Source organism: Alnus glutinosa, chromosome 7 (genome assembly GCF_958979055.1).
Source record: "Alnus glutinosa chromosome 7, dhAlnGlut1.1, whole genome shotgun sequence".
Lineage (NCBI taxonomy): Eukaryota > Viridiplantae > Streptophyta > Magnoliopsida > Fagales > Betulaceae > Alnus > Alnus glutinosa.
Genome location: NC_084892.1, coordinates 1,983,283 through 1,997,719, shown reverse-complemented (window position 1 = coordinate 1,997,719; position 14,437 = coordinate 1,983,283). Strand labels below are relative to the sequence as shown.

The window sequence follows — 14,437 nt, the reverse complement described above, 5'->3', positions numbered from 1 at the left end:
ATATAGCGCTATGGGGTCCCTCCATAATCCATCCCTGCTGACGTGGCACCAGGTTACATTAGCGCAATGCTATTTTTGAAAAAAATGCATTCAAAAGTTTTGAGACCTGCTTTTAGAATGATGGAGCACCAATTTTCTCCCTCCATAATCTCCCTTCCCCCTTTTTTTTGGTCTTTCTTTCAATCCAAATAAGATAACAAAGAAACCACTAAAAAGTTTAAGTTAGATTTTCAGTAAGAACTAGCACTAGACTTCTTCCCCCCTTTCAACTTGTCATCTCTCATTTTCGTTGTGTTTCCACCCGGGCTTTTCATTCCCTTTATAGAGACTCAATGAATTTTTTATAATAATTTTTGTAGAATGGTGAGGCATTTTTCCTAGCATAATGCACGGTACCTCTTTCGTTGAAGATCTGGAGTCGTCGATGCTATACGTACTGGTGGCGATGGTCGACGGTGCTTAATTCGTGGGTGGCGGTTGGTGGGGTGGAGGGAGGGAATGATTTGGGTCCAATTTTTTTTTGAGAGAAATGGATTGGCTGCTAGGTTGTGATGGACGATACCGATTTTTGAATTATTATTATTTTTAAAAAAAGAGGGTTGATTTGGCATGAATCATGATGCCATGTCAATGGAAAAGGACTCCGAGCGCCGAATAGATACCACTACTCGCATGTAAATTAAGTTTTATCTTTTAGTCTTTTGAAAAGTTATTTTTAATTTTTTTTATCCATAGGTCTTAAAAAAAAAAAAAAAGAGGAGTGATTGGTGCACAATAGTTAAAGACATGGGATGGGTCCTACGGGATTCATATGGTGGAACTCACCATATGGAATCCACCCTATATTTCTAAAACCTTGCAGAACAGTTGCACAATTATTGTGCAAAAGTCATTTTCCCTGAAAAAATTAAATAAATTTAAAAACAAATATATATATATATATATATACACGCCCTACAAAACTACTCAGATCTCCGTGGGCCGTGGCCATAGGTCGGCGAAACCGACCCACCAAATCCACCCAAAGCCCAAAATTCGCCAAGTTTCGCTTGTCATTTGGAAAATAAAATAGCGCCCATAAACGGAACGATCAAATTGGGAGGGAAAAAGAAAGATGAAAGAGGCGCTATGGCGGCAAAATGGGCAAATTCCAAAAAGCTTCTCAGTTCTCTCTCAAACCAGATCTCACACACACACCTCCACAGCCTCTTCCCCCCCCCCCCCCCCCCCCCCTCTGAAGTTCTCTCCCTCAGATGCGGGTTTCATATGTGACTGAACAAACAGTTCTCTCTCCATCTCACGTTCTAGAGCGCTGCAAGCAAAGACTCGAAAGGTACGCCTATTGATCTAAAATGACAACCTTATTATTCTTGATTGAGCTATGAATAACATCGAGAGGGTTATGAATTAAAAACGATAAGCTTAAGCCTATGAATATGTATTTGAATCAGTTATGTTGTACTAACTCCTCGGAAACACGCGTGTATACCCTAACACGACGATCAATTAGATTCGATTCATTCATTTCATGTATATTTGCGTTATATAGAATCTTGCAAAACGGCCAATGATCTTGCTTGTTCGTGGCTTGTTGTGTCTATTTGAATTGTGGATTGATGTTTTTTTTGGCCCAAGTGGATTGATGTTAGTTTTGAATCTTATTAAGCACCGTTTCCCTTTTCCTGAGAGAAATTGAAGGTTTGGAATCTTGTGGAGTATTTTTGAGGAGTTTCTTGTGAATAAGATCATGAATCGTGGTAGTATCGGTTTAGGTATTTTAGTTGCTAGGATGTTCATTTAGAGCTTTTGGTTTTGTTCATCACGAGGCAAAATATAGCCTAAAGAGACGATAGTTTTGTTGTTCTGTTATCAGCATCGGTTATTCTTTTGCATCTTTCATTGGCTAATTTGTGCGGTAAAGTTATGAACAAGGGTTTGAAGCATGTCTCCTGTTGAACTGTGTTTTTTCGTCGGAGTAGAAATTTATGATTTTGGTTGGAAATGATCTTAAATTTGTTAAACCACCATTCATCTTGAAGTTTAAGTTTTTTAGATGTTTGGTTGTTTAAAATGGGAATCTTGGAGGACACTGGATTTTTGTTATTCCGGAGAAGTAACTAAAATCTGACGGCATAACTTCTTTGCTTTATAGTTGACACAATCTTAGCCCTGTCTATACTGGTCGTGACGCGCATGATTTTTTCCGCCTTTGGCTTTTGATTTTAGTGCTCCTTTCCGCCTGACCTAGTGTCTTAGAATAAATAATTTTATAATGCGAGGAATCCTAACTGATGAGGCATTTGCATTGAAACTGATTGGAAAACATGTGAATTGAACGAATTACTGGTTGCTGAAAGTTCAAGGCCCAGATAGAGCAAATTAGTCAAGCTCTTAGCTTGATTATTTAAACTCCAGCACATTTGGGAAATCAACAGATCAAGGTCGAACATAAAATTTGGGTTCAAACAGGACTTGACACGTTTACAGCCAAAGTGCAAGGTTTAAGATTGACGAATTCTGTTCCACTTTGTTGATTAGAAGTTTGAGAAAGACTGCTGCACTTAGCAGCTTAAAGTTATACTTCAGAGAGCTGGTTTCGGGAAAGCCGCAATCGCTATTCTCCGGTTCTTTTAACTACAACCAATTTCGCTGGCAGTTTGTCATTTTTATTCTATTAGACTGATCTTATCCATATAGACACGTTTATTCTCCTGAATTGTTATTTACACAAATGTATTTGTATGTGTATATGTCTGTGGATGTTCGGAGATGCTCTGGGCCTTTAAGTGTTTTGAAATAGCTGCTCTGCTCTTGTGCTTCTCTCCTGTGCCCTTGCACCCTCTTGCAATACGCTCTATTTACATGGCTCGCATTCTTTGAATTTTGCACAAGTACCTATCTAGTACAATTACATGTTTCTATCATTTTTGCTGATTCTAGAAGAGTGGCTCCACAATGAGCAAGACATTAGGTAATTTCATGCTTGTTAATCACAGATTGGTCCATGTCCACCTCATCATGGGACCATACAATTTTTGATGGATATTCACTTTGTCCATGGACCAAGTCAGAGTTGTTGGATGCTGTGCCACTAAATGCTCGTCTCGTCTGTGTTGCTCTTTAGACATGTTTGGACATTCTGGATTTGATGTCAGTTATGTTGAGCTTATAACCATCTACTTATCATCTGCCTTTCCTTTTGTCCTGGTCAACTTGCTAGCTGGGAAGTGCAGTCTGGCCTTTAGAGGACGGGGTGCCCGTGTTTTCTGGTCAAATCCCCTCACACAAACATATCCTGCAAGTATTTTCGGCAACTTTTCAAACAGTGTCATGAGCCTTGCTGGTGAGATAAATTATCATTTAATGTGACTGAAGTTATCTCTTAAGAGATGTTAGCTTTAATAGGGCCTAAGTTTAGTTAGAGTTTTCATCAAATTTGCTTTTGTGATATGAAACATTATGTGCCAACATAGACTAAGATTGTAGTGTGTAGCGGTGCCTGTTACCGAGCTTGCACTTAGCTCATTAGAAGAGCGTATTGCTAATCAGATGTCTAGCATTTTCTAAAGCAGGGAAGTTGAAAATGGCTATATTCCTACATGCACATGCTCTCTGTTTAATAGCATGACCGACAAGGTTTTCTTTTGTCTGCAGCCGAAGTCTAAGGTGCTTGGGGGCTTATCTTTTACCTTATATACATTGGGGTGGAACTCATCAATATATACATTGGGGTGGAGATGCCTAGAAAACCTATGCCTTTGACTTGTATTCATGCAGGCTGTTTGATACTTTGATATCATCTACAAATAAGTTTGCTATCATTTTCATCCTTGTCTATTTGTACAATTTGGTGTGAGCACTGTGATAGCCAATGATTGCAGCTCAATTGGTGGTAGTCATATAGATAGGGTTATGCAAATGTTCTTAATGTCCTTAGAAATGAAGTAGGCCTTTGGTGAATCTCAAAACGTTCAGATATATTTACATGTAATTAGAGCAACAAACAGATATGATCAAATTAAAGCAATTGAAAGACATTAAAATGAGGTTGAATCAGCTTACTTACCCCTCCAAAAGCAGTGTTGAATACCTTCCGTCGACAAACCTAGTAGACGAGAAGAATATTTTGAGTGACATTTGTTGACCGATATTACTTTTTGAAACCATTACAATCTTTACCTTTAAATATTGTCGGTATGGAAGTTCCAAAGTACACAGTTCGCCTTGGCAGGTTCCATATCCAATCTCTAGGAACATCAATCGGGTTAAGACTTGAATCGTGGTCAGCAAACACCTGCAAAAACAGAATATTCATGATAGTACCACCTGAAATGGATACACATGCCTTAAAAATGCAGAAAGGAACATAATGATATGAGTATTGGGGATGTGTTTGACCTCGTTAACTTGAAAGTAGGTGCCATTGAGTGGAAAGCTCCCCCTCATTGCTGTTCGACAGGGTATCTGTCCATGATTTGTTTTAAATATCAGTTGGCTTATGAATTTCTTTCTTTCTATATATATATGGTAGTATTAGTTTGTTTTTGCTGCTATTCTTATTTTTATTATTGTAATTAATTTATTAATTATTTAATGGATATACTTGGTTTTCATAATAGGTTTGATAGTAATCTCCTCACCAAAAGTGTCCCTCGGACCATTTGGGAACTTGCTTCCCTTATGCTGTTGCATGAGAAACATTCCGTCTTGTCACACAGTTTGCCATATTCTTGGGAGCAACACCTTTTTTCAGGTAGTTGGATGGAATTTGCTGTCTCACCTGAGGTAAACATTAATGCATTTAGTGGAAATGCTTATCACTGGAGCAAGCATGGTCATGGGTTATTGCCTATTGGCTATGTTTTCTAACTATATATTATAGATGTAGAACATAGGTTTAAAGTAAGTGCAAGGCGTTCGTTATAGCAGGTCTAAATGTTGTGCGCTTACCTGGTGTCCATATTGCTAGGAGGTATGAGCATGGATCATCAGGTTCTCGTTTATCTAACTGTAAATGAAGCAAAAGTAATTAATCAGAGATTGAATTTGGATAAACAAGGTAAATAATATTCCTTCTTAAGTAGATACTGGAATAACTGACCCCTTTCAGAAGAGGGTGTGAATCTGGAAGTTCATAGCTGCATCAGGGTGAAAAACCAATCAGTATTCATGGAAAGTATTTGGCCCATACGATAGTCATTCTGTATCGTTTAGAATGAAGATAGTGAACTTGTATTGTACAGCATATTTTTGTTTGTCTTTTTTTGGCACTGGTCCTTTTATCTTTGTTATGTTTATGGATTATTAGTATAAAAGTCAGAGATTATAATCACTTTGGAAGGGTCATAGATTATCTTTCCCCTCTCTTTCAAAAAAAAATCTTGCATGAATGAGTTTGAAAGATTCTTGATTAGTTGAAGATGGACGAGGGAGTGCCAACTTACACTTGGTGCTCTGTTCGTAGTCGACTCACATTCTTAAGCTTGGGGGTCGGAATTGATGCTGCTTCTGGAGTTAGAGCAACTAAGGCTTTTGACATGTCATATTCTTGCAGTTCCATGTTATTTTGCATATAAGTATGTAAATTCTGAGTGAATTCTTCAATGTTGAGTTTGATTACAGGAATTTCGTCAGGGTCCTCATAGAAATTGTCCTCGATGTCATTTTCTACTTCTTTGCATTCTGGCTCCGGTGTTGCTGGCTCTTCAATAATAGGCTCACAGTTAGTGACTCCAGATTTTGCTTCTGATTGCTTCTGTCCTACTGATTGCGACTGAAGGAAAGGCAGGGAAAGTCGATTGATGATCACATTGGGTTTTTTGTCTGGTCTGTATTCAGTTGCAGTCACTATACTTTTCTCCTCTGGCCCTGGCAGGGCAAGCCTTGCACTGCATCCAACATGGTAAGTGACTTAAAATTGATCAAAACTTGCTGTGTGTGCATATGATGTGATGGGGATGTTAAGGTAGGTTTGCAGAATGAGGTTTTTGCTGTTCCCTAGTAAATACATTTTTCACAAGACCCCATATGATGCGAGACATTATTTATTGTAAATACCTGATCCATGAACCTGTTCTTTTCCTAACCACCTTCCATTCTCGTTAGATATTGATGATTGCTATCTACAGTTGTTTGTAGCTATTGAATGATTTTTTTTTTTGGTTATCTAATTATTTGTTGTTATCTTATGAAATTTATTAGGCTCAACATATGTGGAAGGTTCTAGACAGTGGCAAATGCACGAAAGTGATTCAGTCTTAAATAATATTGCAGTATAGATGCAAAATATATATTTACTTTTTAAAAAAAAATGCAAAAAATATTGGAACCAATTATATGCAAACCTGGCAAATGCACTTGCAAAGTGTCTACACTCTCCTCTCATTGGGCATGAATTGCAATTTGGTTTGCTTTTTGTACAGAAGACCTGCATAGGTTTCAAATAATATTGTCCAGTTCTTTCTTAGCTTTTGATAGGTCATCAATGAGAACCAATTTACTTCACATATAAATATATACAACTGACCTTTCCAAATGTAATCATCTGGTAATGAAGTTCATACCTGTTAGCAGATATTGTAATGAATCAGTCAATCAGGGTAAACTTTGATAAATAAATGAAATTGCTTTACCATCCTATATATGAAAGACATGCATTTTTTGAAATGTCTAAAAGTAAAGTGGAAGAAATCTTTACAATGTTCTTTGGTCGAGCTTGCATAATCGGGGCCAGAGATATTTTTGAATGGATTCTAACACTGGGTACCTATATATGGACATTAAAATTAGCGTTTTCTATGTGCATGTGTTGAATTTCTAATATGTAGGGTGCATAATACTTACAGTTCTAGGAGATGCAACTGAAGTGACTCAGGCAGTGGCTGAAGGGGCACCCATCCCAGTCTTACAGCGATGCGTCCCACATTTGTGTCCACCTGTAAGTCATAAAAAAAATGTTTGAGAACTGTTCTGTCTATTCTGTAGATCTTCTCTCATTTTTTCTTCCCTCCTTTGTTACTTGGAAATCTATACTGGGCAATTATGCTTTCGTTTTGAACTTACTGGGAAAGCAAGTTGGTGAAGCGTCAAAAGCCGTACGCATTCCACACTTTTCAACCCCAGTCCCCTTACGCTTAGCAGATATTCTCTGCATATATGAATAAATATTGATATCTATATCTCGATAATCTGTGTATATTTCATTTTTTGTATAAAAAGGCTGGAGTAGTGAATCATTCATGTCAGTAGTTAGTATACTGCAGCAGCATGAGGATAACATTCTAATAATAGTGTTTCGAAGCATAGGAGTTTCTCCTCTAATGAATTGAAATGGAGTACTTTTGAGGGCTTACTTTGCTTGGTCAGGCGGAACATCTCTTAACCATTCAAGATCAATGCTCCTGTGATCTCTAACCAGTCGGTTAAGGAAATCCTGCACATATTTTCAATGAAAAGTCTTTTTGATTTGAATATCTCCAGTGAGTGAGGACATTGACAATTGAGAACATTGTTTAATAAAAGTTATACCTTGATACGCTCTGCAAGCTTGTTGTTCATCCCCCGTTCTCTGATGCTGTCGGCAATCTCATTAACGTCTGCGGATCTTACAGCTTCCCAGTCCAGTGAGTCTATTGTGTTTGCTGTTCTTTCTCTTTTCTTTCCATTGGCTTCCACCTGTTCTCTAAGATTATCCCAATTAATCTCTTCTTTTTTCTCTTTTCGAACTCTTTTACTCTTTGGTTTTACAGTAGCAGCATTCATCTTGCTGATCTCCATACTAAATAAATGACCGTGAGCATTCAAATCCGACTCAGCTGTAGTCTGTGTAGCATCTAGGGTTTCTCCAGAAAGACTTTTCAAGTTTTGCTGCATTTCAATGTTTTGCCCCCGAGCTACTGGTCCAACAATTTTAGGGTCCCCAAGTGCATGACTTTGAGGTGAATTGATCACATTTTCATCTCCTTGAATGTTGTTGCATGATTCACTTGAAGGTGATTTCTCGACACTCATTGTTAGCTTATTTTGAACCACACCTTGACTTGAAGATTCTATTGTTAGAGCACTTTGTTTGCTTATACTATTTTCATCTCTGCTCTTGGAACTGCCAAGACATTGGATTTCTTCTCTGAACATCTCAGAGTGCTCAACTTCTAGTACCCTGGAGGTGGGGGTCAGATGCAACTGATAATTACTGGAAGGGCTCATGGATGCAGCTAAGGAGCTTTGTGGATCATTTAATTTGTCCGTATATTGTCCTTGGTTGTCATGATTTATACCTTTGGATTTGTTACATGCACCATTTGAGTTCTCATCAGATGGTGCATAGCTACTTCCATGACTGTAGACTACATTTAGCATTGTAGATCCAGCCATCTGTCGAAGCTCCGAAATGGAAGTGAAGCCATTGGAACTGTTGGGGTTATACCCGTCTAACAGATAGTCTGCTTCTAAGTTCCTCTGTTGGCATGATCCTTTTTTTTCAGCAGTTTGAATGAATGAACAGTTTTGAGATAAAAAGGCAGAATTTTGAGATGAAACTGGATCTTTTGTTGCTATCCTATCTTCTTCTGTATAACATCCCATTTCTACACCTATACTGCCTCCAGGGGATTCATTGCTGTTGACAACTTCTTTTTCTTCATCATGCTCAAGGTCCTGGAGCGTCACGGAACTCTGGTCACAATCTGGTTTCCATTGTATGCTATCTTCTGGATCAGGTATGCACACTTCTGGTTCATTGACAATGAAGCTCGCCCCATCTTCATAGCATTCTTTGTGGTTGCTCCTCGACTTGAGTGGGAAGCGAGCAGCAAGTGACATAAATGCAGAACTGCAAGAGATTGATGAAATAGAATAAAGAGGTTTGTCATTTGGACTTTCTCTATTTACCATAAACTTTATTTATATTGCCAATTATAGTACACCTGGAAAGATGGTCTGATACATTCTGAGTGAGAAAAACTCCAACCACCGAGTCCACGACCGATCCTTTCCATTGTGAGAAGCGTCTATCTCCTGTGGAAATAGCAATTGCTGTAATGACATAAAGTTGAGACTATATTCAATGGGTAAAAAGAGGGGAACACTCTCGATTATGGGAAACTTAGGCACTTGCAATAATCATTGTTGTGTAGGTTACATTATTTCTTCTTCTTCTTTTCCTTTTCTTTCTTCTTCTTCTTTTTTTCTTTCTTTCTTTTCTTTTTTTTTTTTTTTTTGTGCGGAGAAAGTTAACTATTTGCCCCCATTAACTTCTCTTAATTGCCTTTGAACCAGTTGCTCAGTTTTCTAAGAAGACAGTTCATGTGAGTATTGTTATATCATTTTTATTGTAATGACAAGTGTATGGAGGGAGGGAAATTCCTTTTCCTTGAGGCTCTTATGCACTGAAGACAAGATCTAGGTTTGTTAGGCAGATTGGTTTGAACTTCATCACCTTTCTCTTCCCCTGTTGGAGTTACTACATTATTTTCAATGAAGAACAGCTTATCAGATATTTTGAAGTTCATTTATCAAGAGACTAGAGATGTTCCTCTAACTTCTTTTTCCATTAAACTTTTACCCATTGGCTAATCTTTAACAATGATTTTTGGAGGACTAAATGTACGGTTACCTACTCAGTTGGAATTCAAAGGTAAAAGGGTTTTCATTTAAGGGTACTCTTGCCATTCTTAGAACTAGACATTGGTCTGTTTTTTGTATGTAGTTGGCACTAAAAGAAATATTTTTGAAGAATTGGCTGGTAAGGAAAAAAAAACCTGGTTGTGGTGTTGCCAACTAGTGCATTAGGCTAATATGAAGATTCTGATATAGAACTAATAACGTGTAACTCATATATTCTTAAATAGAAATTTATGAAAGAGAATTTGTGAATAACATTGAATACTGGTACCTTGTACAAGATGCATGCGTGCTATAAAAGAGTCTGCACGTCCACGGAACACTCTCCGTTCTTCTTCCCACCATTTTACCTTATCTTCTTCTGTTCCATCAATACCTTCACTGTTTATATTCTCCATCAAAAGCTTCCACACTCTATTAGTCTCATCGTCAAGGTTAACTTTTGGCCGTGGACGCCGTTTCTTGGTGGGATCAAACAAACCTTCATAGGCTACAACTGTACCATCTTTTTTATAAATGACGAGTGCATTCTGCTCTTGTTTTTGCATACTGTAGGGGACAACTGCATTATGCTTTTCTCGTGCTAATTTTCTGCTTTCCCTGTTGAAGTCCAGACGCTTAAATTCCTCAACCAATGCATCCATAGAAGAACCTGCATTAAGTGGTTTATGTAATTAGAAAGAACTGCTTTTGTGAATTCTTCGAGAATGTACAAATTAGTGCGTAGCCCAACGTGAAATGAGTTTATAGTCGTACCTAATGGATTGGAAGAGGATAGGTGGTGATTGTACAAGACAAGCCGCTGGTCCAGTTGCATTTCATTTGTATTGGAAGATACTGAAGTGACAAGAGAGTTTCTCTTCTTGGTTCGCTTCTTTTTTGCCAGAGTTGCAGGCATCTTTGCAACAAGGTCATCTATGCATGTGTGAGGTTTGTGTGGATTCTCATCTGTTTGCCCATCATCAACCACTAGAGGTTGTTTGGTGGGGTGAGTTATGCACTCTAAAATTCTGGTCAGGGAAGTCAAGTTACGAACCCGAGTAGGGCCTCTGGATCTTTTTCTTGTTGACTTGTCTTTCTGAATTAAAGCCAGGATATGCTCAAAAGGTTGCGGATTATTCTGAAGACCTCTTTCTTTGTCTTCAACTGTCATGGAAACCGTACCAGCATTGAACTGAGGAGGACCCGAAACCTGGTGGCTGGCTTTTAAAGAACAAGGAATTGTTTCAGCATCATGTTGGAGAAAAGTTGCTGTGCTCTCAACATTTTTTGTGGCAGTAATACAAGATGATGAACTAGATGTGGTAGAGTTCTGCCCCTTTTCAGTTCTCCTTTTCTTATTAATATTTGGAAAATGGATCCAATTCATCATCTGGTATGCGTCTAGAGTACTAAAGTTAGCCCCAACTAGATTTGGTATGCTGGCATCAGCTTGTTTAGCAGCATGAGAATATCGTCTCTTGGATCGAGTAGCTTTGCCTCCCTCGGCTAAAATTGCACTGGTGCTGCAGTTGGAATCATTTGGACTTAGTGATATTTGATTGTTGGTTTTTGCAATGTTTTCCTGTCCATTATAAGCAATTAGTTGACCTTCCCCTTCTGCAGTGCTATCCTTTTGGGAATTGACGTTCAGTTCTGCCTGTGGAGGATTAGTCTTTGTAAGAAGTGGCGTGCATGGGACTTGCCGTTCAGGCAATGATATGTATTCTTTCAATATTTGATTCATGGAGCAGGCAATGTCATAGGCTATGCCAGCTTCTGTGTGTTCTACTACTACCGCGATCCCTTTGCCAAGCTGTACAGTTGATTTTGATTGAACTCCTTTTCTGCAAAAGTCTTGGGCCTGTAATTCTGAATCTAAATTAATAGAAGATTTGCATGTAGAGCTTTCATCTTGTGGTTGTTCTATGTCAAAATTTAAAGCCCTTCTGCATGACTTTCTGGCAGGCTCAAATGTTTTCAGATCAGTAGATTCTCCAGTTAATTCTGCTTGAGTTGCAGCAGGTTTGTTGATTCCTTTCTTCCGTACGTACTTCCTTTTAACTGCCGGGTTTTCTTTGGAACCAGTAGAGCTTTCATCTTGCGGTTGTCCTATTTCACATTTTGAAGCCCTTCTGCATGACTTTCTGGCAGGCTCAAGTGTTTCCAGATCAGTATATTCTCCTGTTAATTCTGCTGGAGGAGTTGCAATCAGATCAGTAGATTCTCCAGTTAATTCTGCTGGAGGAGTTGCAGAGGATATGTTGATTCTTTTTCTCCCTACATTCTTCCTCTTGACTGTCGGATTTTCTTTGGAACCTGTAGGCTTTGGGGTCACCGATTTTGGAGTTCTTTTGGGTTTGCCTTCTGTAACCACCTTGGGCCGGTGCTTTTTCCGTTTTGGTTTCTGCTGTGGTGTTTCATTTAGATCAGTACCATGGCTGCCTCCCTTGTCAGGGTTGTGATTCTCCTTGAATGGAGTGGAAACAGCAGCAAATGATGAATCTGTAACAGGCTCCAAGAGCTCTTTATTGCGTTGGACCTCATTGGTATCAACTCTCGTGGCAGCAACTTCGTTCTCTAGCTTCTCTCTTTCCTCATCAACCCTTTCATTTGCACATGAATTCTGTACTTCAGAAACCGGTTTGTTTTGTACTCTCACGTCCTTCTCTGGTGTTATGGGCACCAACTGAGAAATGGTCATGCTCGAATTCAGATCAGACATTATCCCCAGTGGCAAATTTATATCACAAGACTGCTGATGTGGGGTACTAACATCTGCAGCACAACATTGGTTTACTTCAGATAAGGTGACAAAACAGCAAATTGTAATTCGCATTGTTAAGGCCTACACTATAGTAACTGAAGCACTAGTTCCCCAAGAATGAAATTGTTTTTGACAAATATGTTCTTCTCTTTCAATTTGTTATCAAAGCAATCAAAACTTGGTCTTCCCTGAAGTCTGCAGGGGAGTATTATTGGTGAGTATTAACGTCTCATTTCACTTGCTGTTGACAGTCGTCAGTTATCCATAATATTCTGAATTAGGATTCTATTTGCATATAAGTATAACAGTGTAGACGTTGCCACGTCATTTAAAAATTTTTAAATGATGTGGCAATATATTGTTTATGTGGTAATATATACATCATTAGATTCACAAATTTTAAATGACGTGGCAATATATTGTTTATGTGGCGACATATACACCATTAGATTCGCATCTAAACAACCGTGGGATGGATCCGCTCAATTTCATTGAGATGGAGAGAAATCTGATCCATTCGGGCATCTTTTTTTTCTTTTCTTTTTGCTGTGGTAACTATGATTTGATATTTCTCTCTTTCTGGTGATTTGTGTGAATGGGTCGCAAAAGGTGTGAAAGAAACGGAGCTACTGCTAAATCAAATTTAGTTACACTTACAGTAAGGTTGTTCCGGCATAGAGTTCCCATTTGCCCCCAGTTCATTGTGACAAGTATCGGACATGAAAGAACTGGTTGCCACACTGCCGTTACCAGATGCCACCGAGGCAGCGTTTGCGAGGGCCAAGAGATCAGCGAAGCGAAGGTTGTTCCATCTGCCCATCGGCTCTTCGCATGTTCCCACATTGTCACCACCCCTGTTTGCTTCGCTAGAATTGGGGGAGTTGCAACATGCATCTATCCTAGTAGCTTGAGAGCCTTGTGGAAAACTAGAAGAATATGTCTCTGATCCCAACCATGTTGCTTGGTCAACCTGGTTTCCCTGTCCGTCTGTGTAGATCGGTTGGGGTCTTGGCAGAATGGGCTTTACTGGGGTCGTTGGAATCCAAGAATTCCAAGAAGCCTGAACTTGTAACCCATCTTCGCCTGGTTTGCTGGCATCCATTCCTTGGCTTCAAACAAAAAAAGGTTGAAACTTTAACTTCTGCTACTGTAAGATTCTTCTGTAAAAAGAAATTTGAGATTAATTTCAGAAAATTGAGAGCCTCCAAAGGAAATACAGCAGGCAGAGAAAATAACAGATGCAAGCTGTTCGAGCTGAAACAGAAAAATAAATGAAACCCAGTTTCCAAAATCCCAAGAAATCACACCCAAGCACCTCCTAGATCTCATAAAGACCCCTGGCTCTCTCAGTGATTGGAAACTCGGGTTCACAGCGAAAACCAAAACGAAAAATAGTATCAGATTCTAATCCTCCAAGATTTCCTCATAATCAATCTTCACAAAAATGCCAAGTCAATGATACAAAAAAAAAAAAAAAAAGAAAGAAAGAAAGAAAGAAAAACAGTTGAGAAAAATAAGGCATCAGAGTTACCGAAGACCAGAGTCAATGCCGGAGATCTCTCTTAATCACTTGAGGCTTAGAAAGCAAAGTCATTGAAACTGGGAAATGAAAGTAGACACAAGCCAGAGCTTTTTTATATTTTTAGAGCTCTATGAACGGATAACTTCTTTTTCCCCGTTGCAATTACTTCTCCTTTTGCCACGAGACGGCAAGAATCGATGTCCATTGCGCATCATTTGTCGGGCACCTCCTCTGTTAAACATTGGAACGAAGTTCCTCCTTATTAGTATTACAGTTGATTTCAATGCAATCTTTCTTGCTGCGGTATTCAAGTTTTGTTATTGTCGATGCTGACATTATACTAAAGAAGTTTATTAGTGAACTGCTTCAAAAATCGTTATTTATAATAATATTTTTACACTTAAAATGTAAAAAAATAAGTCTGCATATTAAAAAAAATTGACGCTCTTTATTTCAAATAAGATAGATAAAAATTATTTTATAACTAAAATTTTATTTTGTTATATTTAACGTAATTTATGATATCACGTGGTTTAATTTTTTTTTTA

The 14,437-nt window shown here is 38.5% G+C and overlaps 1 protein-coding gene across 4 annotated transcripts; it reads right to left on the bottom strand.

The window, feature by feature from the left end:
- Positions 1–2,685: 2,685 nt before the first annotated feature.
- LOC133873639 (transcriptional activator DEMETER) lies at positions 2,686–14,169 on the bottom strand. Of its 4 annotated transcripts, none has more exons than XM_062311370.1 (20): positions 13,899–14,169; positions 13,025–13,524; positions 10,378–12,378; positions 9,893–10,273; positions 8,925–9,015; positions 7,528–8,830; positions 7,353–7,432; positions 7,063–7,147; positions 6,844–6,935; positions 6,698–6,766; positions 6,527–6,563; positions 6,345–6,427; positions 5,445–5,888; positions 5,102–5,138; positions 4,951–5,008; positions 4,641–4,780; positions 4,399–4,464; positions 4,180–4,294; positions 4,067–4,105; positions 2,686–3,295 (listed from the first exon to the last, which is right to left on the bottom strand). In XM_062311370.1, exons 2-20 carry the CDS (start codon positions 13,467–13,469, stop codon positions 3,177–3,179), a joined length of 5,685 nt encoding a protein of 1,894 aa, XP_062167354.1. In that variant the 5' UTR covers positions 13,470–13,524; positions 13,899–14,169; the 3' UTR covers positions 2,686–3,176. The 4 variants fall into 4 exon arrangements, with proteins under 4 accessions (XP_062167354.1, XP_062167355.1, XP_062167352.1 ...); XM_062311371.1 differs by having other exon boundaries at positions 13,025–13,476; XM_062311368.1 differs by having other exon boundaries at positions 13,025–13,527; positions 13,899–14,168.
- Positions 14,170–14,437: the final 268 nt, after the last annotated feature.